We start from the raw sequence: 24,592 nt of genomic DNA on the forward strand, positions 1-24,592 counted from the left end.
TTTGTCCACTTCAAGCATGCAATGTGAAACAGTTGCACAACTTTAGCACCAGCAGCCGTAAACAACACAGTCCACCTTTAACCTTGGTGAATAAATCAACAGCAGGTTGCTGGAAATTCAAGAGAGACGGAGTTCAGTATGTTAGGTCTAAACTACCTGAACAACTATTTTACCATGCTACATAATTTAAAGTAAATGATATAAAAATATAAAGCTTATAAATTTGATGACAGCTTTTCAAAAACAGGAGAACTTTACAGAAAACTACAGCCAAAAATGAAGAAAACAGGTACATTAAATTGTATAATAATAATAATATATTGGAGGGGTAATCATTGTAGGCAACATTATTACAATTCAATGCTTTAAATAATTGACTATTATCCTAACCCCTATGCCTAATCCTTGCTACTGTTGAACATTGTGCTAGTCTTACCTCTGTTTTATCCTAATTCAAACTCTAAATACCTTGTTATGACTGTGGTGAACTTGTGTGCCTCTTTGCAGCATATAGCCTTAATCAGGCTCTTGGATGGTTGCAGAGGGTTAGTCTTAAGACTTTGTTTAAGCTTAGAGGCAGTGATGCATCCAGCTCTTTGTTGATACCAAATCCTGGATGCACCCTGGCTTCCAGTTGCCTGTTCTACGGCCTGGACATGGGAAGAGGTTAGCTCTGTAAATCCTGACATAGTTCTCAGAATTTTTTTTCTCCTCTTTATTTATTTTTTTTTTAATGTACAAATTTTATGTATGTATAAATTTTATGTGAGATAAAGGTATGTCACACCTCATTATAAACATGCTAAAAAATGTATGGATTTATTTATACTAAGTAATTTAATCTAGGCTACATTAATTAAGTAATTGGATCTAATCTAGTATAGTTTAGTAAAGTAATGAAGTAACTGAATCTAATCTTGTTTAGTATAGTAATTAAAAGATTAAATCTAATCTAATCTAGTAGTAGTTTGATCTTCTTTGTGGGTTTAGGACCCTGTTTCTATGGAGGGAGGTGAGACAGCCCTCCTGCTTTAGCAGGGCCTGCTTCTCCCCCTTTATAATGTTGCTAACTTTAACTTATTGGAAAAATATGCTATCTTTTACCTTGTTAAACAGAGCCAAGTACTCTCCCTCCTACATCTGCATAATACAGCAATGACAGTAATATGCCACTTTTGGATCATTGTAGTCTTTGAAATGTATATGAAGTGTTGTACTTAGTCTGTCAGAATAAAAGAGTCTTTCTCTGCATAGTAAAAATTGCCCTTCACAACTCTCCCTCCACCTTTTTTTCCTTTCCTCAAACACTTACCTCATTTCTCCCCCCCAACTCCTCAAATGAGCTTCTATCTGGCCTACTTCTCTCAGGGTGGACTCTTTGACCTCTCTGCTTTCTCTACTTGAAATAGACGTGCTGTGTGATGTGGAGGCCTATACTATATGTATTGCCTGCCTGAGCTCAACCCCTGCAGCGCGCCGCCACACCAAAGTCCATGTCCCAAAGTTACAGAGCTCCTGCAGCGATTCTGGCACGGCTTCAGAGTATGACAGCCGATGGTGAGGGAGCTTCAACTGGAGGATGTGTCCAGAGGTCCATCCTGCCATGCTGGGTCCCAGGTGTGTATCCTTTCATGGACATAATGTGCTCTTTTTTCTATTTCTCCTCTGTGCATCCTGGGTGAATTAGCATTTGATGCAAGTGAAGCACCAACTGGGGACTGTAGTAAAGTAAACTGAGAAGGTTAATGGAGAAATGTCAACCATAGGTGACTAGAGATACTAGGGGAAAGCAGAGCTTTTTATGCTTAACTGTGCAAAGACGCTATTACTGTAGACTCATTCTCATGTGCTATCAGCTAGCACTAGTTAAACTGTTACCACTAAACTTACTAGTAGTGTGAACAGTGACTGACTGGCAGGTATCAGCAGAATACCTTATTTAATCTGCTTACTGATTGATGACATTTAATTTCAGTTCTGTGTGTTTCATGTTAATAGTGCCTATGGCAAAAAGGCTGTCTGGAGTGTAGCAGCCATAAAAAAGCAATGATTAGTGAAGACGCAAACCCCTTTGAGGAAGACAATTTGACTAAGGATCTGTGGTTAATATGCAGTGACTGAACAAATATATTTTAGCAGTACAATCTTCCATAGCAAAGGCAGGTGGTGTGTAAACCAGATAAATGACTCAACAGACATCCAATTTCAATGGTTTATGCCAGAGTAGTAAAAACGACAACTGCTAGGCTCCTGTTTGCTGCCGTTATAATATTTAAATTATACTTGTGTGACTTATAAAGCCATGTTCTCCTGTGCCCCTGCGCTGAATGCCAACTGAGAAAATTGGGATTGCTCTTTCAATATTTCCAATCTTTGTTGAGTAACTGAAAATATTGGGATTTGTGATTACAGTCATTGTTGTAATATTGATTCATGTGTGGGCAGTAGCAGCAATTTCACTCATGTGGAACCATGGTTTGAAATACAGTTCTCAACAAAGGGCAAACAGTTACTGACAAAGCAATTTTCCACTCAAGGTCCCCGTAATACATTAAGTAAGGTTTAACTTAACCCCATAGATCATGGTATGAAAATCTAACTATATTTCACTGGCTGGATGCCTCCCACATGACAAGACTGTAATTACAATGGCATATAAATAAAAAGCCTCTTCAATACAGTATGCATAGTCTAGTAAGAAACTTATTATAGGGAGAGCAAAAAACACCTGAGAACCAATTACCCTTTGCTTAATCACTACGCTTTGTTTAAGAGTTGTCAGGAACAAGAAATGATAACTGTTCTTTTTGAAGTGTATTTAGTGGACCTGGAGGTCAGACACATTGCAGTCAGTAGGTATCATGACAGTTTTGTTTTGGCTCTGTACTTGTGCACATTGGATTTTAAATTACACAGTAACTTATAGGGGTAAAGTGCTGACTTTCTACTTAAATTTAAAGCTTCTCTAATCCATATTTTATATACTAACCATGAATGAAACCACAGTCATGTCATTCATAGTCACAAACTCACACAGCTCTGCAGTTCCCCTCAGCTCTAAGGAGATTTTTAGCTTCCTTTTAGACATTGGCCACAAAGGAAAAAAGACTACAAATCCCATACTATTCACCCAATTTGAATGTGAACCCTAAAAACCCTGAAACTTGAAAGTCATTGCTTACAACTCATAGTTTTTGCTGTATTTAAAACCCCAGTGTGGTTAAGTAGAGCCAAAACAATTAAACATATCACTGTCCTAATACTGACACACACACACAGTGTACATGTACCTCATTTAAGGAAAAGCTTTCTGTGACTGACTCTCTGTAACTGGACAAAGAATGAGTGAAATATGTTGATACTATGATGTTTTCCACAGATTAGGACAGTCCTGGTGAAATGCAGATCGTGGTTTGGACTGGACTCTGTTCTCCTGGGCTTCATGGTTACTTAGCATGGTGGCAGGAATGGGAACGGCTGAGAACAATACAGGCAAGCCTTTCATCAGACATCTGTCATCTCATCTTCCATTTCATCCCCCTCTGTTTCACCCTCTGCCTCGCCTTCTTCCTCTTCCTCCTCTGATGTCACATCCAGCTCATCCATCTGGGAGACACACTTTGGACACGAGCAGACAAACAGGTAGTTCTCCCTGGGAAGAAAAGGTTCTATCAGTCACATTGTTGCACCTCTAACAAGAGCTGAATTCATCAAGAGGCATTTTGAACTCTGCTATTCAGAAAATCTGGTGGTGGCTGGCAACTGCTGAGTGCTAGAGCAAATTAATGTTTGGTGCAATTAATAGTTTAAGCTGGTATGATGCCTCTTGGGGCTGAAATGATCAGGGAAATTCACACTACTAAGGATGTGAATTGTCACAGGCTGTAGTATAAACTTATCATTGACTTGCAAAACAAACTTCCCCCCCCCCCCCCTCCTGAGTATTTGGGTGTAATTCAAACATGAATTGACATCATGTTGATCAATGAGGAGTGGGAACACGAGAGTAGCCATCAGACCCCAACATTTCTGCCTCAAGACTGCCCATTATTGCCTGAAAGGCTTTTTATTGATCCAAACAGAATTTGTAACAGTATGATCACCATTCAAGTGATTCATCCAAGAGATTACAGATGTTTACCTCAGGATTTTGTGTCTGCTATGACGGCTTCGGTCCCGCTGACAGCAGTCCAAGTAACTGATGCAGATCTCCTGAAAATTGAAGAAAACAAACAGTTGAACTGGCTGAAGCCCAACATCAATAAGATGAAGTTACTGAGCCCAAAATTCTTAACAGTTCAGTCCCACAAACATGATTCCCATGTTTTTCAAATGCCCCCCCCCCCCCACACCCCGCAGGAAGTTGCTCTGTCCTTCTGTCTCTCTACTGGTGAAATGTTATACAAAGCGCTCCTGTCTCAGCCGGCATTCAAAGGGGAGCTTTGCTGTGAAAGTAGCGCGGCTGCTGTGACATTACTGTGCCGTGCAGATGCAAGGCTTCTCAATCTTTCTGACAGCTTGACAAACCCACTCCAATCCTCAAAGTCCCAGCCTTCTAATACCGTCTGACAAGGGAGCGCACAAAGCTAGAGAGGGATGTTCTGTCCCGTCTATCCCAGGCCAGAATTTATCACTCCAAACCCAGACGTGTCAGCTGACCTCTCCTGGGTTGATGTCACTGAGGGCACTGAGGTGAAGCAGGAAATTGTTGTCAGGGAAGGACGCCTCTGCGTTGGGTATACAGCTGTGGTTACCTGTGTGGGTCAAAGAGACAACACAGGATAAGAAACGGGGTCATCAGACTGCCTCTTGACCAGAAGAAACATGTCTTTGAACTGAAGTGACAGTGCTCATAACACGGACATCATCTGCTCTTACATGAGCTCTGAAGCAGAAAAAGTCCGGAGCCCTCACAGTTTAGAAAGTCTCCCGTTTCTACAGAGAGAAAAAGACAAATTTTGCATATGAGTGACCTCCTGTTGAGATCATTCTCCACGCAGGTTGCATAATAATAATCACAGCAATGTCATTGGGTCAAAACTGCAACACAGACAATAATAAACAGTCATTCATATATATAATATGACCATTGCAAATCTGCTCAGCTGACACAAAAATAATTTTCTCAAAAAAAAAAAAAGAAAAAAGCTGCAAGTCTGAGATAACACTGTGACCTTTCTCTATGTCCTTGTACAGCTGGTCGATAAAGGAGTCCAGCTGCTCCCTCTGCTGGGCAGGAAGCTCAAGTGCATCACAGGCGTGAACCCACTGACTCAGGGAGCTGGAATTGAACAGATGAAAACAGAACACCAGAGAGAACAGTCTGAGATCCACAGTGAGGCTGGTGAGTTGATGTGAAGGGGGGGGGCAGAGTTCTTACCTGGTGCCGATGCCTTGTCCGTTGGTTCCCACCAGAGCGAACAGAGAGCGGAAACCCTCAGGAACGAACCACTGCAATACAATCATACCTTTACTGCTCCATGATGCCATCCACTTTACAGTTACAGTTAACTTTACATATAAATATTATTCAGCATTAGTCAGCTGACAGAAAATGATTGCCACGTTAATCGATGATTAAAGTGATCGTTAGTTGCAGCCTAATTCTGGAAATGATTACTTGATTCAGTGATATCTCTAAGGTTGTTGCTTAGGGAATGTTATTAATATTTTTTTCAGTCTTTTTAATTGAGTGAACAATTTTTAATAGTTGAGTAATTTTTAAAGTAATATTTTAAGCAAAACACCAAACATAACTTTGGATTTTGCTGATTTTGACCTTTGATTTTTCATTATTTTCTGGAATTTTATGAATCAAACAATTAATGGCAGAATAATTAATAGTGAAAACAATCTCTTGTTGCATCCCAAATTTAATTTACAATGATATAGAGGTGATAAAAGTAGCAAATCCTGATGCTGGAGAAGCTGGGACCATCAAATAGTTTTTGTGTCTTAAAATGCCCATCAAGTGTCCAAAAAGAATCAGTTCATTATAATAATGATAATTATTCTAATAATAACAAACAAATACTCACATTTGAGAAGGTGAAAGTTATGTTTGGTGTTTTTCTATTCAGCTATCAAAATTATTCACTTTCAATTGAAAAGTCTGACTGAGAAAATTATTGACAACATTTAGGAGACAAAGCAGCCCACATGAAATCAGCACAGTCAGCTCTAAAAGGCTGTAATTAGCTGCCCTGAGCAACAGCCTCTGAGATATCACTGGCAGCTGTGCAGCTTTTGGTTAAAATGAGTTGAATGAATGCCAAATTACTGGTCTGAAAACATGAAAAAAAAAAAACATGTGGTGGCTACATTTGAGATGCACTTACCCGGCTGAGATGATCATCATACAGTGCTGCTGTGAAAAGGCTGTGTAACAAGGCCAACTGCCCCTGTAAAAAGGGGCATAGCAGAAAACATACATCTGGTGGCCTCAGTGGGAGTTTAACATGTATCAGGGGAGAGTGACATTGTCAGGCTTTGCTTATTGACCTGTAAATTATTGAAATTACCGTAAGAGCACAATACAGTCTTTGAACCTGATACATTTTGCAACTCAACAACTTCATATTTCCAGCAGAAATAACATGGTGGTAACTCACTCTGAACTGCTCTCCCAGGAGCTTATGGGCGATCTCGTCTTCTTCGTTCGCTGTCCGGCTGCAGAAGTGAGAGAACAGCTTCTGCCAGTGTGCTTTGTCTTTAGCCTGGAAAACATAACCAATATTAATGCTTTTAGTGTAACATATTTCTCTGCTACACATGCCCATATTTTTCTTCTTATCTGAAGGATAAATGTTATGTAAAAGAAAATATCAACTGAGAGCTGATAACTATAGATTCAGAGCTTGTTTTTATCCCTTACTAATAAGCCATTTGTTGTCTATCATTTTTGTACAATAAAAATCTCTACTAAATTTGAAAACTGCCTCATCTTCATTTCTATTGTATATGTTTGATTTCTCTTATTTTAAACTCACAGTGCCACATCTGATGTCTTAAATTCAATATGTAAGTCATATTATAATTTGTTTACTGTCAAGTCAGGTGATAAACCACAAGAGGAAAAGTCTGTTAAAAACATCCTCTTCCCACCTGTCACCTTACAAAAATAATTTTCATACCAGCTTTCTTCTTTTTAATAGTCATGGCAAAGTTAATTTCAAGCAAGGTTTAACACCATCAACTTTGAATTTAAAAAAAATGATGGAACAATGGGGAGAAGGTAATAAAAAATCTAATTACATGCAGCAAGTTCTGCCTTTTTACAGCAAGGTGTCTGTGTTTGTTTTTTTTTTTTTTGTATCCTTTTTTGTGCATGTATACCTGCAAGATTAGTACACACCAGAATGAACTGAACCCTAAATAATTTACACCCAATAATACAAGAGCTAGAAGTAATCTTAGACTCACCTGTTTGACCACAGCTACCATTCTGGCCATGAGCATGATGCTGGAGGTCTCTGGAGGATAATGCATACTCCTGATGAGGAGACAAATTGTCTTCATTGAGGCATATAGACATTTAAAAAAGAAATCAGAGCACTCACTGTGGTTTACAATAAAAATATCTGTCACTCAGTGGCCACTTTCATTAGATACACCTGTACAATCCCTCATCCCTTGTGTATGTAAATTGGACAAAAAATGAGAAAATCCTCTGAATATAGTGTAGTCCAATACCACCTTTGTACAGAAACATATTGAAAAGTTCATTGTTATGACAAGATGTTTTCATGTTATTACAGAATACAAACTTATCACGTTAAAAATGTGAAACGTTTCACTTGAGTTTCATGTATTCACAGAGCTGTGCATGATTCTCCACCTGATCAGTAGCAATGATGCTACCTCCAGATGGTCGGACTATAGTCTTCCTTTTGTACTGCTCAGTGCATTTTAAACTCCCTCTACGCCCAGGGCACGCTGCATGCCTTCATGTGCATGACAGCTACAGTTACCTCGTGCCATGGGTTGCATGCATGCATGCATCCACACCAGCAATGTGTCTGCTGTGGTGTTACTGCCTGCCCTATCTTTATACACTGAGTTTACCGTCTTTACATTGTGTCATTTCTCACTGATCAGCTGGAGGGGCAAAGACAGCTCTGTGCATATGTGAAACTCAAGTGAAACTTTTTATGTTATAACAATTAAAGTTATCACTTTATAATATGAAATGCTTCACATTACAATATGATAAGATTATATATTGTAATAACATGAAAGTGACATGCTAGCAATACAGTGCTGCACCTTCGACTATGACCTCAGAAAGACGCAATACAATTTTCAGATTTGCAACAATGTCGATGTAAAACTGAACAGTATAAACTTCAAAAAAGTAGAATTAATGACAGAGCTGTTGTATTGGACTGTAACGGATTATACAGGTGTACCAAATAAAGTGGTCTCTGAGTGTATGTATGAAATGCTCCCTCACCTCCATGCATCTTTGAGCTTGTTGATGGGGTGGTCCGGATCTTCCTGGGAGGGACCCAGACACAGAACTCGATGATACTGATCTGCTGCGGCTTGTCGACACTCGATACTACAATACATCACCTGCAGAGGGAGATGAGTTCATTCAGATCATAAAATACTGGAAATAAAATTATCCATTTTTTTGGTTTTATGAGTTAAAACAAGAGGGGGGAAAAAAGGTTTTGTGAGGATAATCTCTATTAATTTTAATTTCAACATGCCAACATAACAATATTCAACCTCTGCTCTCTCTCTGTGGCTACATCACCCCATGCAACACCATTTCTTTAACCACTGATGGAAACCACAGGTCGTCATCACTTAGAAATATCTATTATGTGAGGCAGATGTAATCAGGAAATTCTTTGTATGGTTTCTTATTCCCCTCACATCTGCCAGACATGAACACACATCCTCAAGGTATACACACCATTTTAAATATGCATTATTCTATATATACACTGTGCAGAGAGGGCATTTTCAATTAAATGCTTTTCCAGCTTTTCAGGGACATCTTGTAATATCAATACACAGGGGAACCCACACAGGCACAGGGAGAACATGCCAAGGCTGAACTGGGGTTCAAACCCAAAAGAAGACAGCCACTTCAATTACAAAGAAACCAACAAGGATAAACAGTTGTCTCATTTTTCACTTTGGTGAATAAAAAAATGGACAGATAAATTTGTTTATTGATCCATAGTACCAATACCAGCCTCTAAAAATTGATCATCTGGTCATCTTTCTGATACAGTGGAGGTTTCTCCTGACCACAGCTCATTTAAAATCAATAGGTTTCTTGTCTTACAGAATATTGACCTGACCACTTTTTCAAAAAATGCCAATTTTAAATGAAAAAGATTTTGTCGGAAAGTTGAAAAAAATAAAAATAAAAAATTAAGTCTTTAAAAACCAGCATTGGTTTAAGTGGGAAATCTGTTCATGATCACACTGACCTGGCACTGGGGGCAGGCTTGGTGCAGCTCTGGTCGAACACGGCAGAGCTCAGGGTGAGGGAGGCTGAGTCCAGGGATGCCGCTGAGTCTCCTCGCATTCTCCTCTGCAGTCTCCAGAGCACGTAAGCAGAACTCACAGGCTGTGAAAGGACGCAGTACAACAGTGGAGCAGATGAGCAGAGGTAAAACATCAAGTGCATATGTTCATTTAATATAATAAGCAGTGTCAAGTCCATGTTCTGATAAAGCCTGCATGCTTTGTCATCCCTGTGTGCAGTGTAATAATATATTGTTATAAAAACTCAGTTTCAGGTTATTAGGTACATTGGGCTAAAACTAATGTAGTTTAATACAAACAAATCCTCCTTCATATAAGTTCTAATGTTCAGTTTGTGTTGGAAATGCTGAATAAATTTGACAAATGAATAAATATTCAAGTATCATACACTTAATGGTACCCTTGGTATCATGGTATGTAAGACACTATTTACATTACTCTCGAGGCAGAAATAAAAGAAAGGAAGCCAAAACACAGTACTGTATACACAAGTCAAACATATGATATCAGAAATAAACTAATCAAATTAAACATACCACTCTCATATGTTGATCGCAGGTAATCTACATGCATTGTTCATATGAAACAGCCAATGAAGCCCAGTAGACATTTTCTGGGAAAAATGCATTTCATCCTCAACCTCACCCATTTCACACAGGAGATACTTTCTGTCCTCTGGGACTGAATGAAATGATGGTCCAGTTCCCACAGCCAAAGGCAAGAAGCCAGATCCCAACTCAGCACAAACGGACCTGGACCTGTATTCACAGAGCACTCTATCTTACCACTAAGAGAACTCTTGAGTCACACTAAATATTTTAAATACAAGTTTTCTCCTAAATCTTATTCACAAAGTTGCTGAGACCAACGCCTACTCCATAAAGCGAGGACTCCCTATGGTTAACATCAGTTCTCATGGACAAGTTTGCCTGCAATAACCACAGTGATTGGTTGATGAGAGACCAGTCTGTGCTGATAACAACGCATGTACACATCCAGCATAATACATTTAAAAAACAATGAAATAAGCCTAATTTTGACACATAAATTATATAATAAGCGATAATGTGCTGTTTTCAAAAGCAGTTCATTTTCCCACAATGCATCCATATAATGGTGTATGTTTAATATTACAGTAAAAATGTCAATTCAATTCACTCAATGGAAGAAAAAAACTCCTTTGTCATTAGCTAGTTAAAGGTGGATTTATGAACAGCTCCTAATGCAGAGGGAAACCCTACTGAGCAAGACCAACTGCTGCTCCTTGCCCAGCTGGTGTTTGAAAGAAAACATGACATAAAAGGAAACTTTGCCACTTACATATAAAAAAAGCATGGTAAGAATGAAGTTTTCATAGAAATGCAGTGCTTCTAGATGCGCGCTGCAGTGTCAGTGGAGAGGAGAAACTGCAGCATTCAAACAACCAAGTATTGCAACAGGTAGGCCTAGTAACAAAGACTGATTGATTTCAACCACACTCTGCAAACTTTTTTCACTTAGATATAGTCATTCACTGGCAGTCATATCAGTGGTTAAAAAAGGCTCAGCACCAAAAGCACCATCTCAGACTGCCTCCATGGTATTCAAAGCACTTCAAATAAGCCATCAAATAGCAGAACGTCATATTCAGCAAATGTTTGAATATGCCAAAAGAACTAAACCAGTGTGAAACACAAACTTACTATCCCCCTTTTTCTAAAATGCATTATCTGTTCACTTATATTGCATTATACTGACAGGTGTTTATATTATAACAGTGAAGGCTGGCTAAATAACAAGAACACCTCTCTGTATAATGTGCTACAGTTCAACAGCACCACAAACTACATCCTCCAAGATGATCACAGAGTTGAATCAACACCTCCCTGAAACAGATTCAATAAAAACTGAACATTATAACCTTCATGAAGGAGGATTTATTACAGCACTGTTGTATCAGACTGCTGAAACTGATTTTATTATTAATAAAACTTCAGTCTCGTTCCTTGTTACAATTCAAAAGTCAGTTAAAGAGTCCTGTAAGTTGCCCTCTTGCATGTATAAAATGTGTACACCTGATGAGCACCTGAAGTGACTTCACTAGTATTCTTTAGCTAGCATTTAAATGCAGAAAACAAGCACTTTGGAGACATCTCACCTTTATATTTATACAAAGCGTTCCACAAGAACTGGGCAGAGACGAGAGGTCGTTCAATGAAAATGGAGTCTCCCTTCTTGATGCTCTTTTTCGCAAAGAGACCTTTACCCTGAAACATGAAGAAGAAAAAAGATCCTTATTGTTGTGCACAGTATATCAATCTTTGAAACATGTTCTTCTTAACTTTGGTTATAATGTCTTTGACCTTTTAATCAACTTGATCTCTGAGCTCACTGGGGTCAAAAACTGTTAAATCTCTCCTTACAAAGTTTTGTTTAAGTTCCAGCAGTCTATCCTATTTTCTCATATCATAACCTTTTTGTATGCACCTTGACTTCAGTGCCTGTAGCAGCTATCATGGGTTTGTGTTGACTGAAATCAAATGTCAAAATAGCCCTCTCTCTCCTCCTGAGTATTGTCCACCAGCAGACATTTCTTATTTGAAGAAATAAACTGCATACAGCCTGATTTTTCTTTATTCTGAGAGAAAAGAGGATTCTTATATTGAGATCCCAGGCTCACACAGGAGTTAATCAGTAGGAGAATAAAAATGACTGTGGGGCATCAGATTTAGTTGCTTGGCACAACATTACTTCTTTCATGCCTACCTTAATATGTTGTATAATGTAAAATAATACCAGCAGTACCCTGTTCCTTTAGTTTTGCCTGCACGCTCATGAAAACAACCAAACTACTACAACGAGTGAAAAACTTTCTGGTACTTTTGAACAACAACAGACATATTATTGCCCAGTCGTGTCCGAAAACATAAGAATCTGCGATATTACCAAGTTAATCCGGTACTTTGTGACCACAGCAGTTTCTGTTCTGCCGCACACTCCCGACATGCGACTGTAAGAGCACCGCTGCAGCGGAGCAACATCAAACCACACACTTCTTTAAATATGTTCAGTCTGATATAATAACGATGAATCTTACCTTGATATTGTCTATAAATCTGACTTCCACGCAGCTGGCAACTTTGCCGGGGTCTACGCAGAGCGAAAACATGTCATCCTGGGGAGCAGCCATGTTTGAGACTCGACCTTTCCCCTTTCAACCCTCACACTGATGTTTTATCTCCGGAGACGCCGCGCCAACAGCGCCCTCTGCTGGCTACAACTGTTTCTGCAGTTGGTCGGGGCTCAACATTTGACACTAATTGTTTCATTGTTGGTTGTCTAAAACTAAAAATAAGCACTAGAACAAGTGTTTTGTGAGCTCAGATAGATATGTGGTAAATATAAAAAATGAATAAATAAAAAGATTTAAAAATAGAGCTGATGTATAATCAGTTGCTTCAGAGCTGTGTCTGCAACAGGAGGAGTGAATCCCATAAAATCACATTCTTACAAACTATTAAACCTGTTACTTCTACCTCCACTGGTCACAACTGGCAGCTAAAAATACTATGGGGTGCAATTAACAATTGATTTGATTGGTGAAATAGTGAAAATGTCAGTTACAGTTTTCTGAACCCAAAGAGACATTATCATGGGGTGAAAAACTGCTTAAAGGATTTTCAGTTATCAAAACAGTTGCAGATTAATTTTCTATAAAGCACCAAGTCACTTAACTGACTGACCATTCCAGCGCTGAAACACATATTATCCCTCTACAATATGGTGCAATACAGTACGGAATAAAGATAATGCAAATAAACATTTTCTAACACACTGACACTAGTAATACGACAACTACAACAGAGTGGCATTTTAAAAGGCAAATAACAGCTAATGTAAATGGTGTAAACAGAAAAAAATTATGATGACCCTTGTTGAAAGTCCCAGTGAGGAGGAAAACCATCTTCCAGCAACGCTGAGGCAAAGTGCACCACTCACATACACTAAAATGTCTGGAAATAAAGTCTTCACAAAAGAAAGTAAATGGAGAAAGAGCATTTATTATATATTCTTAAATAATATAGATAAATGTTTCACATTGTTTGACTAGCAAACATTTAATAAACCTGTCGTAGCAGTAAAAGTATTATACAAAGAATTAAAAATACTACTTAACCATCAGAAGTATAATCTATAGGTTATACTTTTGGGTTTAAAATATTGTACAAAAGAAGAAATTCATTAGGAATACAACAGTGGTTTAACCAACAGTCAATAGTGGAGTAAAATGCCCATAATACAAGTCAGGAAGGAAAGTTAATATACAGTTTGGCTACTGTAGGAAAAAATGCAGTCAATAGTATGTTGATTTTTTTTTCACATTATTTGGGTTAAAATACACTACACCTGTCATTATGTGTTTAAAAAGATGTAAGGTAATATACATCTACAGTACAGTCTCCCCATGTTCCCATAGACATGTACAACACAGCCACTGCCAGACGGACTTCATTGTTTCATAGTGATTAATTCCCTCATCAGAGTGTTTCTCATTATACAGAATCAGAATATATCAGCACTGCAGCCTTATTAGTGCAGAGTTTCTCACAGATACAGTTTATCAACCCGTATTAGCTTATTGCAGATATATCACCATTAATATTTTTAATGACTGATAGTCACAAGAAATTGCAGTACGAAAAGGCCAAAGATAATTTAGGGACACTGTCTCCATTACTCTTGCTAGTTTCTAAACAACAGGTTTGTTTCTCAACTGTACATTGTACCACTTAGCACATGTCTTGGCCACATTTCATTAGTGTCATATTTTAAAAGGGCCCGGATGAAGAATACTTAATGTAGGTAAAAGTTAAAGTTGGCTGACATATCATTATCATCATCATGTGTGTACATGCACTGTTCTTTGGGGCAAGTCTGATGCTCTAGCTAAGCTAAGCCTTATGGATGGTATTAAAGCAGCAAAGATCAATATATTTACAGTGGATTACACAGTTTCTTGTATGTGAAAAGATTCACATCACCCAAATCTGCAGTTCACCTCTGCTCTAGAGAGGTTGATAGCCTTTTTCACCTCACTGTTTTTTGTTTTCTAGCCAACAACTTTTTGCTCAGTCTCACTGCTTTTAACAGCATTGTTTTTGGCTGCAGTTTAGCAGAGGTTTTCAGCTAAAAAGCTCAGATAAACCCACTGTGCTCTGCCTGCTCAGCAGTAAATGACAGACAAAGTTGGTGACTGGTTGGTGAACACAGCGGAGCATTTAGCAAGTAAAAAAAGAAAAAAAAAGAAAAAAAAAACTTCAATCCAGTAGGCAGCCAAAACAAAGTTCATTACAAGATCTGTCAATATTTTGTTTACAGTTTGTTTCCACTGCCCACTAGTGGACAAAGTCAGTTACTGCAGATTTAAACTGCATTTAAGAACATTTTCATTGTTAAACTGTCTCAAAATATACTTGAGCAGCCATTACCATGCATTGGTGGGAAACACTGTATTGTATATATTAAAATAATCTCATTAATGCTAAAAAATAATTTTACAGTAAATATATAATAATTTCTATATACAGAGCTGCTTCCTTGTTCTTGAAAACATCAAGGACAAAAAATCTGTCCCATTTTCAAGATCAGAAGAAACTATGACTCAGTAATTGCTAGGATCATTAGAAGTGTTTTTAAAAAAAGGTTTAGAAACCCTGGATTAGTACACGATGATCTACAGGCTCTGCTATGATAGTGCAGCAGATAATTCCCAAACCTGTCAACAGGAGGAACCCTACAGTAGGCTGCTCCTGACAGATATTCATAATGCAGCCTCATTTCCATCCTCGTTTCCTCCCCTTTCCTCTCCTCTCCTACACCGTGCCATCCATCATAAACCCTTGTTGTAGGTCACCACCTTGCAATCTGTTGCCATGGCGATCTCTGGCTCAAGGCGAGACACCTCAATCTGCAAAAAAAAAAAAAAAACACACAAAACTGATAGTAAGAAATTAGCTCTACGTCTCTGTCTTTGAGCCCTGAAAATCATTTTGACTTTTAATTAGAGTGGGAAGAGACATCTGCAATAAGAGGTGAAGCTTGCAGGCCAAGGCTGTGCATGTCAAGTGGTGTATATGTAATTTGAATTTTTTCCAGCTGCTCCCTGAGCCATCTGGCCTTGAATCAGCAGCGGGGGAAGTTTGTCTGACAAGCCTGTACCTGAGACATCTGCGGGAACAGGCTGATGGCCACAGGCAGGGAGAGGCCGAAGGTAACCAGGCACACAAGGCTGTGGATGGGCAGCAACAATCTGCGGTTGTTCTGCAGGAATCTCAGCCTACACATGTCAAGACAGTGATAAAAGGAAACGTAAGCCTGTGTGGATCGATCCCAGATGACTACTGCGAAGCCAGGGGTTATTTTTAGATCTGGAGAAAAACATCATGTGCAGATTTGGGGGAGCTATTTCACACAATTAGTGGGTGGGAGATTTTTCTGTCTGTGTGAAAGTTCCAATTGTGGGTTTAATGAGTCAGACTGCAGATATCTTCTTTTATTCAACATTACGATAGAGAAAAGAAATTGTATTTTTGTTCACAGCTTTATTGTTACATTTCATTTTATATTTATTGCATTTTTTTCTGGCTGTGGTGACCTACATGTACTATTGAATGAATACTGCGTAGAAGAATCACTTTGGGGCGTAACATATGTTGGCTCTGGCTCAGTGCATGCACAAATATTTATGTATTATTTCATATTTAAGTATATTTTAGACCAGAATCAAGCAGACAATAAAGCCTTACAAAGACAAAGAGCAATACAAAGAAACAATGAAATTGTACCCGAAAAAAAAGTATTTAATGTTTTGAGCTGAAATGGCAATCTGCTATTTTTAGTTTTCCTAGTTTTTTCAGATTATTACCTAAATATTTTGGTTATTTACTGACACTGCTGACCCAGTGATTATACAGATAATGAGAAAATAGTTTCAGCCTAAGTTAGTTTTAAAAAGTCCCAACAATATATTTCTGTACAAACCTCTCGAGGTAGGACATGATGATGGGGGGCAGGACAAAGATCGGCATCGGGAGGACCACACGTGTGAAGGCGGTCTCCATGATTGCCTGGGGGAAAGAGATGAGAACACTGTGCACATGCTTCATTTCAAACACTGCAATGAGTTGGATTTAACTGATGAGAGCTGAATTACAGGAGCCGAGGAGGAAATGATGCATTTTCTCCATTATCAGCCACCATCACATTTTCAATTCACTGACAAATAGCAAGTTTACAAACATATTGAATGCAGGTATGCTGAGTATGCTAAAAAGCCACTCACATGTCTTGCAGCGATTTTAGAGGATCCCACCACATTCCCATTACTGTCCAGCACATCAATACCTTCAGACAGCTCATTGTGTCTCATCAGACCCACGTTACAGATGTTTGCACTGGCTGAGGAGGAAGGGAAAGGTAAGGGAAAGGTCATTTCCACAAAATAGGAACAGACACTGAAGACAAGAAATACAGTCACAGATCAAAAGAATAAATTACTTTTAATACTGTAACCTTCAGTGAAATAAATATTTTTATACAGAAATTACATAAATGCACTTAGCAAACTCTGAAAAATGAGTGTGTAACATGTGGCATTTATGGTAGAGGAGGGAAAAAATGACGGTTCACAGGGTCCTTTGAAAACCTACCTACAGCTGGGAAAGGGACAAATCTCTGTATTATCATTCTGGTGGCAGGGCTCAGCTTATTGGCCTTCTGAATCAGCACATTCAGTCCCACCTGTGAAATACAAAACCAACTTAAAAATGACAAATAAATGTACATTTAAAAAAATATGACACCTCAGGGGAAACAAACGTTAGGACAGTCTTAAAGATATCTTCTAAAATATCTGAAAATTATTCTTATCTGTAGCTGTAGTCATAGTAGCTTTGGTTTTACTCTAGCATAATTGCTCTAGCATTGGCTATTTCTGCTATCAGTCAATTAAGAGCCATTTAAGAACCACTATGTTTCTGTGAGTACTGTCAAAAACATTAACTTGCATAACTACTTCTGTACAGGGCAGATACAAAGCTGTTTATGACCAAATTTATATTGGCAGGTAATATTCAGAAAAACAAAGTCAATAGTCAATACTGATATCACCACAATAAAAAAAACAAACTCACTGCAATGGAGACAGCACTGGTCACAGCTCCTACATAACCTTGAAGAAACTTGGATGTTGGTGTGGGCTGAAGAGAGCCAAAAGAAATATTGTGTCACAGCTTTATACATGGTTTGTTGTCACACTGCTGTAAACTATTGTGACATTTTCCATTATGCATTTGTTTAATTTTTTATACCTTATGTGAAGCACTTTGAATTACCTTGTTGCTGAAATGTGTTATAAAAATATTAATAATAATTTGCCTTAACTTTAGTTTTTATTTACAGGAAAAAAGTGTAGAAGCCCCCCCCCCCCAAAAAAAAAGAGAGATGTTTTTGGAGAGATGAAAAATCTAAATATCCACAGGGAGTAGCTCCTACCTTTGTGGCGTTGCGGTTGGCATAGTTCACACAAGCATTGTGACTCTGGTTCAGCCACTGTAGGAGAGAGGGAAGAAAATACAGAGGAATGAGGATTTAAAAAACAATAGGTATGAGATCGATAGATCGATAGATCGATAGATCGATAGATCGATAGATAGATAGATAGATTTGGGAAAGCTTTGCAACTACATGCATGCTTACCAGGTGTTCAACATGTACAATAAATGCAATGGTTTTACAATATGTATGTTATTTACAGTACCTGCCATATAATGGTAGACACCACAGTCTGATTTGGGAGGAGAAGGCCAATGACCTAGATGAAACCAGGGAATAAGATCTTATTTCTGGATAAAATAAGTCTGAAGTCTCATTTCATCTGTCCCCAAACATGACCATGTGAATGGAATATCTGCACAGCCGAGTTCACCTCTATGAAATGCATGATTAAAACATGTGATGTGACTTTCATATGGGACTTACAATTGGTGTTCCGAATGGGACATAACCTGCACAGTGAAAACATGATTTTCAGTGTAAAAACGATGACTAAATGGACCAACTTGAACAACCTGAGCAAAGATCTTCATCTGAGGTCGTACCTGACATTCGAAATGGCATGAAGATCTTCTCTCCTGTGTCAGGATGAATGATGGCCTGCGTGCAGAGAGCATGGCATCATCCTCATGCTGCCAGGAGCCCACAGGCTTGAATGAATGGAAGTGCAGTTAACCTGGGCTCACTTACGACTGGTCAGTCACTTACCTGCTTGATCTTCTGGGCTTCCCACAGCTGCACAGGTACACAGTGAGGTTAAAAAGAAAAACTACAATTAATCTTTAGGTTTCCAGCTTTCTTTTTGGATAATGGCTACGAGAAGTTCATTATCTAGCATTTTTTTATTGTGATAATTGTGTGTTTTGCTCTAGCCAGGAATCTGTTATTACAGACTCTGTAATGTGTATTAATATGCTTCCTTTCTTTGATATTTACTCTGAGTTTCCTTCAGGAACAGATACTTTAGTACTCACCTGAAGATCAGACACCCCAGGTGGAAGCGTGTCATGTTTATAGTCATCAAGAAGTTTGATGCATTCTTTTAACCGTTTCTACACACAAAGAAAAAATGGTTTTAATTTGAATGAATATTGCAGACACAGTAACTGCATTTTGATCCATCTATTAGCTACACCACTTATCCTTTAGGAGTTGCAGGGGGGCTGGATCCAATCCCAGCTTATTGCATTTTGATACTGAATTATTTTTTAAATTTTTTTTCCTGATATATTACTTTACAAAATATAAACGTATTTATCTACAATACGTTTAAATTACCTTTTTGTCATTTAAGAAAAAGGAGCCAAAGTTCTCATGTGTTCACAGCTGCAACGACCAGCTATTTACATTATCTATAAATGTGTCAAATATTTTGTCAACTACCATTTAATTTAATTTACACTCATACAATGTAGGGCAGGCTAAAGTAGGAAACTATCACATCTATGACCAGCAAACTAAGAACTAAAATGATTCATTGATTATCAAAACTGTTGACCGTATCAACGGTTTACAGAAGATTTTACCTCAGATACAAACAGGGTGCTGGGGTCAATGATGTCTATGAAGTGTCTCAGACGACCAAAGAAGGAACCCTGGAGAGGACAGTGAGACAAAAGTTAATTTTTAGTGTCAGTAGACACAATAACAGTGACAGACCACCCGCCCCTCTGTGAATGAATGATTTTTCCACAAGTCCTCTGAACTGATTTACTGCTGCTCATTGCTGCAAAACATTGTTTTATCTGTATCCCACAGCCATGCTGAAATAGCAGGATTATAAGGTAATTCATGTGTCTATGATATCACATGCAAGCACAGTTTATATATCCACAGGGCTATAACCAGGATTTTATAAATACAACAACTGTACAAAATCCTATCCTATTAATTAATTTAACAGTTAAATGATAATTCACCTCACTATAATATGGTGTAAATGCAGTTTTAAACAATTCTACACACTGCAAGGAATATAATTCTGGTGGACTTCTTTTTGACTTCTTTTTTTACTATTTGCCCCAAAACTGTCACATTTAGAGATACTGACTCTAAAAAATATCAGACTCAGCCTTGAAAAAAACAGTGTAAGCAACATAAACTCCTTCTCAGGTCATGAAAATACCAAATTTCCCAGACACAATACTGAGGACATGACCTCTACGCCCATAGCTACTGCACAGCCCTGGTTACCATCTGTGATAACTTTGATTCACTAAGTTTAAATTCCCATGCAGAACAATGAATTATTGCTTGCTCAGTTCACTAAATGATATATATATATATATATATATATATATATATATATATATATATATATAAAATACACAGTACTGTTCCACAAGATCAAGAAATGATCATCCATGCAAAAATCCTTGCTGTGGGAATAAGGCTTGTCACATTATACATTAGATGAGAAAATCAATACCTCTCTAATTTCTGTAAACAAAATATGTAGCTACAGAGAGCAGCTGGTTAGCTTAGCACAAAGAAACAGGTGGAAACAGTTCACTTAGCTCTGTCCAAAGGTAAAACCACCTCTAAAGCTCAGGCTCACCTTCATTTTTACACTTAAACTTAGGGACTAAACTCTCTGCAGACCTTATCTGCCACAAAGCAATAAGTGCTAAATGAGGATGCAGTGAGATGCAGCTAAAAGACCCAAATTATGCATAAAAGGACATTTGAGTTTAGCCTCTCTTCACAGTATGTTGTTCCCCAAAGGTCCAGAAAGAACATCCATACACAAATCATTGATATGTTAATGAAAAATGAATAAATGGAAACATTGAAATGCAAATATAGGGAAAGCTGAACTGTTGCATGCTCAGTGGTGAAATGTCAAAACAAAACACGACCAATTAAAAGTATAAAAATGAATGAGAAAATCTTTGTCATGTTAACTGCACAGTGGAACAAAACACAGCTGAAATGTAAACGCAAAAGAGGAAAAACTCTTAAGAAAAAAACGCACAGACAGACTGAACAAGTTTACATTTACTGAACACATTCTTCCAAGTGAGGCTTGGAGCTGCTGGACAAGCGCTCTGTTTTCTGTTCCCTTCACTGTCTACATCAGCATGCCAATTGCTAAGTATGTGTGCCAGCAGTCTGAAAAGGCCCAATAGCAGTTTATGCCAAGAGTCTCTTTGGCAAACCAGATGGGCGAAAACATGGCAGCTTCTATCAGATTCCCTCTGAGACATTTATCAGTTATGAAGGGCAGGAAACACAGTGGAACCGACAAGTCTCTATTTTAATTATCTCCCCAGTAGCGGGTCCTAATTGCCATGACTGGAAACAACCTATGGTCCTCCTAAAGACTGCAGATAAACCATCTCTCACTGTATGTCAAGGTTTTCTACCACTGCCATTCCTCCATCACACGTCTCCTCCTCTGACAGGCCATATGTGCTGCAGTGGCGTTTTGTAAGACTCGGGTAGGGAGAGGATCCATGTGAGGAGTCTGCTTTAATTATGCATGAGTTTCAGCTCCCTAGAGAGAACACAACAAGGCTAGCAGAGATGGAGCGCCGGCAGAAAGCACACACAAGCCAAGCAAGATTTATGCTGATTCAAGGACTGGCCTAATTTGAACTGCTTTGACGCAAAGAACTGAAAGTATTACAGCACCTTTATCAACTCAATGTGAACCACTGGCTGCTGAGGGAAAAATAAAAAGAAATGCACGGGTCAAATTGAAAAGGTTTTCTACCAGAAGAACTATTTACAAGCAGTGAATCAATGGTAGAAGTTGGCAACCGAGGATGAATTACTCACTTCCTTAAAATGATGGTGATCTAAGAGTGACTTGTGTAAAAGAGAAAAGACTGAATAAAAGAATTCACTAGAGACAAAGGGTGTTAATAAACTGCCATATAGACTTTCTGTGATTCATCCACTATCCTGTGTTAATTGGCGTGTTCATAAATGGATTATGAAACAATAGATCCCTGGGCAGAGATGTGTAAAAAGCCTATCCCACACCTCCTACATACGAGCAAGACACCAAGATTGTCTTGTCTGTTTGTGGTTGCATTGCATTTCTTTGGGGTTGTTTTGTGGTTATTCTGCATCTCAGGGATTGTATTGTGTCTCTTAGTGGATGTTTATCATCTCTTTATGGTCATATTGTGCCTCTTTGTGGCTGTTTTTTTTCTTTGTATTGTTTTACATCTCTTAGTGACTGTTTAACATCTCTTCATGGTCATACAGTGTCTCTTTGTGGTTGTTTAACATCTCTTTATGGTTGAATTGTGTCTCTTTGTAGTAGTTTTGCAGCCATGTTGTTTGTGGCCTTATTGTAGTCATTTTGCATTTCTTTGTTATTGTTTTGCAATTATTTTGCATCTCCTTGTGTGTCTCTTTGTAGTTGTTTCACTTTACAACAATAAATATTAACAGTCACTTCAAACAGAGGCTCTCTCAGAGGTCCTCAGACCTGACTCAACCCGTGCCCAGTTGACAGGGTGACAAAACACATAAAATGATGGTTCAAAATGTAAGATAAGTGACTTTCTCTTGGGCAAGTGCCTTTCCATGGTGTGCTTGCATCTTGATAAGAACTTCATTAATAACTCTCATCAGATCAAATGATAGCAGAAACCTTTAGTGACTTATTTACACAATCTGGATATGAACTTTGCTCTATACAATAACATCAGGTAAATAATTTCCTCTAGGCTGTTGTCTGAACAAAGAAGCAGCCTCCTCAGTTAATGTGCCATCCGAGCTGAACGTGAAGGTCACATTATCTTTCACGGCTGACCAATGCAAATTCATTTCAAAGGACGGAGAATTGAGTAATGGGCTTCAGATAAGGACACACAGCCCATTAATCATGATCAGAAGTGGGGCAACAGTCAGTCTGTAGAAAGCACCCTGAGAAAAAAAAACACACACACACACACACACAACTGGGGGTGTAGAAGTGTGATTTGGGCTGCATTAATGGAGAAACTGATGGGCAAATGTGGAGATACTGAAACAGAAATCTCCAACAGCTGTGACTTTAAAGCCTAAAGTAAAAAAGAAAAGAGGAAAAAACAAATGCATTTATACATTTATCGTGATAAAGCGGCAACAAAATGAAAGCTACCTTTAACCTGACGCTCAAGATAGCATCTCGGCTGCAGATCTCAACACTGATAGAATCTTTTCTCGGAGCAGCACCGAGACGAGGGGTGTGAAATCTGTCAGTGGAGATGATAAACAGCGATATGACACTGTCGACAGGCGTTTATCTCTGCTAGTAAAACTACATTAAACTCAGAACTAATCTAATCACACTCGGCTCATTATCATTTGAAAGTTTCTGTGGTTTTTAGAAAACAAGCAACAAAGAAACGGATCGCGGATCAAAGGCAACTTTCGCTACTAAGTGCCAGCATCCAGAGAAGGAGCAGGGCGGAGGATGAGGCTGTTTTTCACCCGAAAGCCTTAAAAACAAAAAACAAAAATCCTATTAACGCGCGGTTAACGGAGGAGATCGAAGACTTACCTGGTCGTATCGGGGTTTCCCGAGCTGGAAAGCAGGACACGCTGCAGATTCCGCCATGACACCGAACTATTTATTTATTAATGAACTGAATCCTGAACGGATTTTCAAGTGGAGCGAACTACATTCAGTGTGTAACTAGTGAAGCAACGAGCCGCTACGTCTGTTGGGATGTGTAGTCTCCTCGTTTGCGTTAACACTGGCAAAGTTGAACCGCATGACTACACATCCCAAATAATCGATAAGGGTGAACCGCTATTGCATAACCGTTCGGATTGATCTTGGGCAGGGATAACAGTTGATGCACCCATAGGTGCCAGATTGACACAATTAATCATTACTATGAGAGGAGGGGTGGCCTCAAGAAAGAAAAGGTTTATGCATGGAGTAATGATCAGGACTACCTTCCAGGAGCACACGTGCGACTTAATAAATAACCTGGAGTGAAAAAATACGATGTCTGTCATCTCACTGGACACTTTCATTACACTCCTGTCAGACAGTGGCCAAGGGCAAGAGAGTGCTGTTTATAAATCAACTTAAGTCTCATATTAAATGTGCATTTTAAACCTTAATCACACTCTAGCCTATCTCTTATTCATGATGCACACCTTAAAGTTCATACATACAGTAATATAAAAATTAAGTACAGTACTAGGAATTACTAGAATACCACTGCTTACCTTCAGTACTTCCATTTAAGCCATTTTATACTTCTTCCTCACATTTCAGATGCAGGTGTTGTACTTTTTACTTACTTTACTTAACAGGTAAAGTCACTAGTTAGTTTGTAGATTAAGACTTTAACATTAAGACTGCAACATTAATATGTGTGTTAATTGTTAAAGCAGCAGTAATGTTATTTGTATAATATAATTTTTCAGAGACATTCTGCTGCATAATGAGCATTGCCTTTAATTCTTCAAGTGCATTTTGTTCATAATACCTGTACACTATTATTTGAGTATTTCTACAGTCATTTTGCTATTTTCACTT

The 24,592-nt window shown here is 38.5% G+C and overlaps 2 protein-coding genes and 1 long non-coding RNA gene across 3 annotated transcripts in view; 1 reads left to right on the forward strand and 2 right to left on the reverse strand.

Annotated features, from left to right (window-relative positions):
* The window catches only part of LOC108895361 (uncharacterized), a 77,695-nt gene extending 74,511 nt beyond the window's left edge, over window positions 1-3,184 (forward strand). The window contains exon 4 of the long non-coding RNA XR_007813697.1: window positions 1,410-3,184. This is a non-coding gene — a long non-coding RNA (uncharacterized LOC108895361). The remainder of the gene's footprint in view (window positions 1-1,409) is intronic.
* On the reverse strand, window positions 2,199-12,741 carry smyd5 (SMYD family member 5). Its single transcript, XM_018694130.2, has 13 exons — window positions 12,584-12,741; window positions 11,645-11,753; window positions 9,450-9,589; window positions 8,453-8,574; window positions 7,423-7,492; window positions 6,612-6,716; window positions 6,339-6,401; window positions 5,381-5,451; window positions 5,175-5,281; window positions 4,879-4,935; window positions 4,660-4,754; window positions 4,142-4,212; window positions 2,199-3,652 (listed from the first exon to the last, which is right to left on the reverse strand). The coding sequence occupies exons 1-13, from the start codon at window positions 12,674-12,676 to the stop codon at window positions 3,505-3,507; spliced, it is 1,251 nt and encodes a 416-aa protein (XP_018549646.1). The 5' UTR covers window positions 12,677-12,741; the 3' UTR covers window positions 2,199-3,504.
* A 786-nt stretch (window positions 12,742-13,527) lies between these two features.
* On the reverse strand, window positions 13,528-23,793 carry sfxn5b (sideroflexin 5b). Its single transcript, XM_018694141.2, has 14 exons — window positions 23,600-23,793; window positions 19,626-19,694; window positions 19,074-19,151; window positions 18,808-18,834; window positions 18,645-18,699; window positions 18,526-18,551; window positions 18,305-18,358; window positions 18,040-18,096; window positions 17,679-17,744; window positions 17,196-17,286; window positions 16,829-16,944; window positions 16,528-16,613; window positions 15,706-15,823; window positions 13,528-15,454 (listed from the first exon to the last, which is right to left on the reverse strand). The coding sequence occupies exons 1-14, from the start codon at window positions 23,654-23,656 to the stop codon at window positions 15,377-15,379; spliced, it is 978 nt and encodes a 325-aa protein (XP_018549657.1). The 5' UTR covers window positions 23,657-23,793; the 3' UTR covers window positions 13,528-15,376.
* Window positions 23,794-24,592: the final 799 nt, after the last annotated feature.

The sequence above is a fragment of the Lates calcarifer genome, linkage group LG8, assembly GCF_001640805.2.
Source record: "Lates calcarifer isolate ASB-BC8 linkage group LG8, TLL_Latcal_v3, whole genome shotgun sequence".
Taxonomy (NCBI): Eukaryota; Metazoa; Chordata; class Actinopteri; family Centropomidae; genus Lates; species Lates calcarifer.

Excerpts from the sequence above, each read along its gene's own strand:
- smyd5 (XM_018694130.2), bottom strand. The coding sequence starts at position 12,676 with ATGGCTGCTCCCCAGGATGACATGTTTTCGCTCTGCGTAGACCCCGGC. Across the intron at positions 11,754-12,583 it reads GATTTATAGACAATATCAAG|GGTAAAGGTCTCTTTGCGAA; the intron begins GTAAGATTCATC and ends TTCATGTTTCAG. Across the intron at positions 7,493-8,452 it reads AAGCTCAAAGATGCATGGAG|GAGTATGCATTATCCTCCAG; the intron begins GTGAGGGAGCAT and ends TCTCCTCATCAG.
- sfxn5b (XM_018694141.2), bottom strand. The coding sequence starts at position 23,656 with ATGGCGGAATCTGCAGCGTGTCCTGCTTTCCAGCTCGGGAAACCCCGA. Across the intron at positions 17,745-18,039 it reads CCAACCGCAACGCCACAAAG|CCCACACCAACATCCAAGTT; the intron begins GTAGGAGCTACT and ends GGCTCTCTTCAG. Across the intron at positions 16,614-16,828 it reads CTAAAATCGCTGCAAGACAT|GCAATCATGGAGACCGCCTT; the intron begins GTGAGTGGCTTT and ends TCTTTCCCCCAG.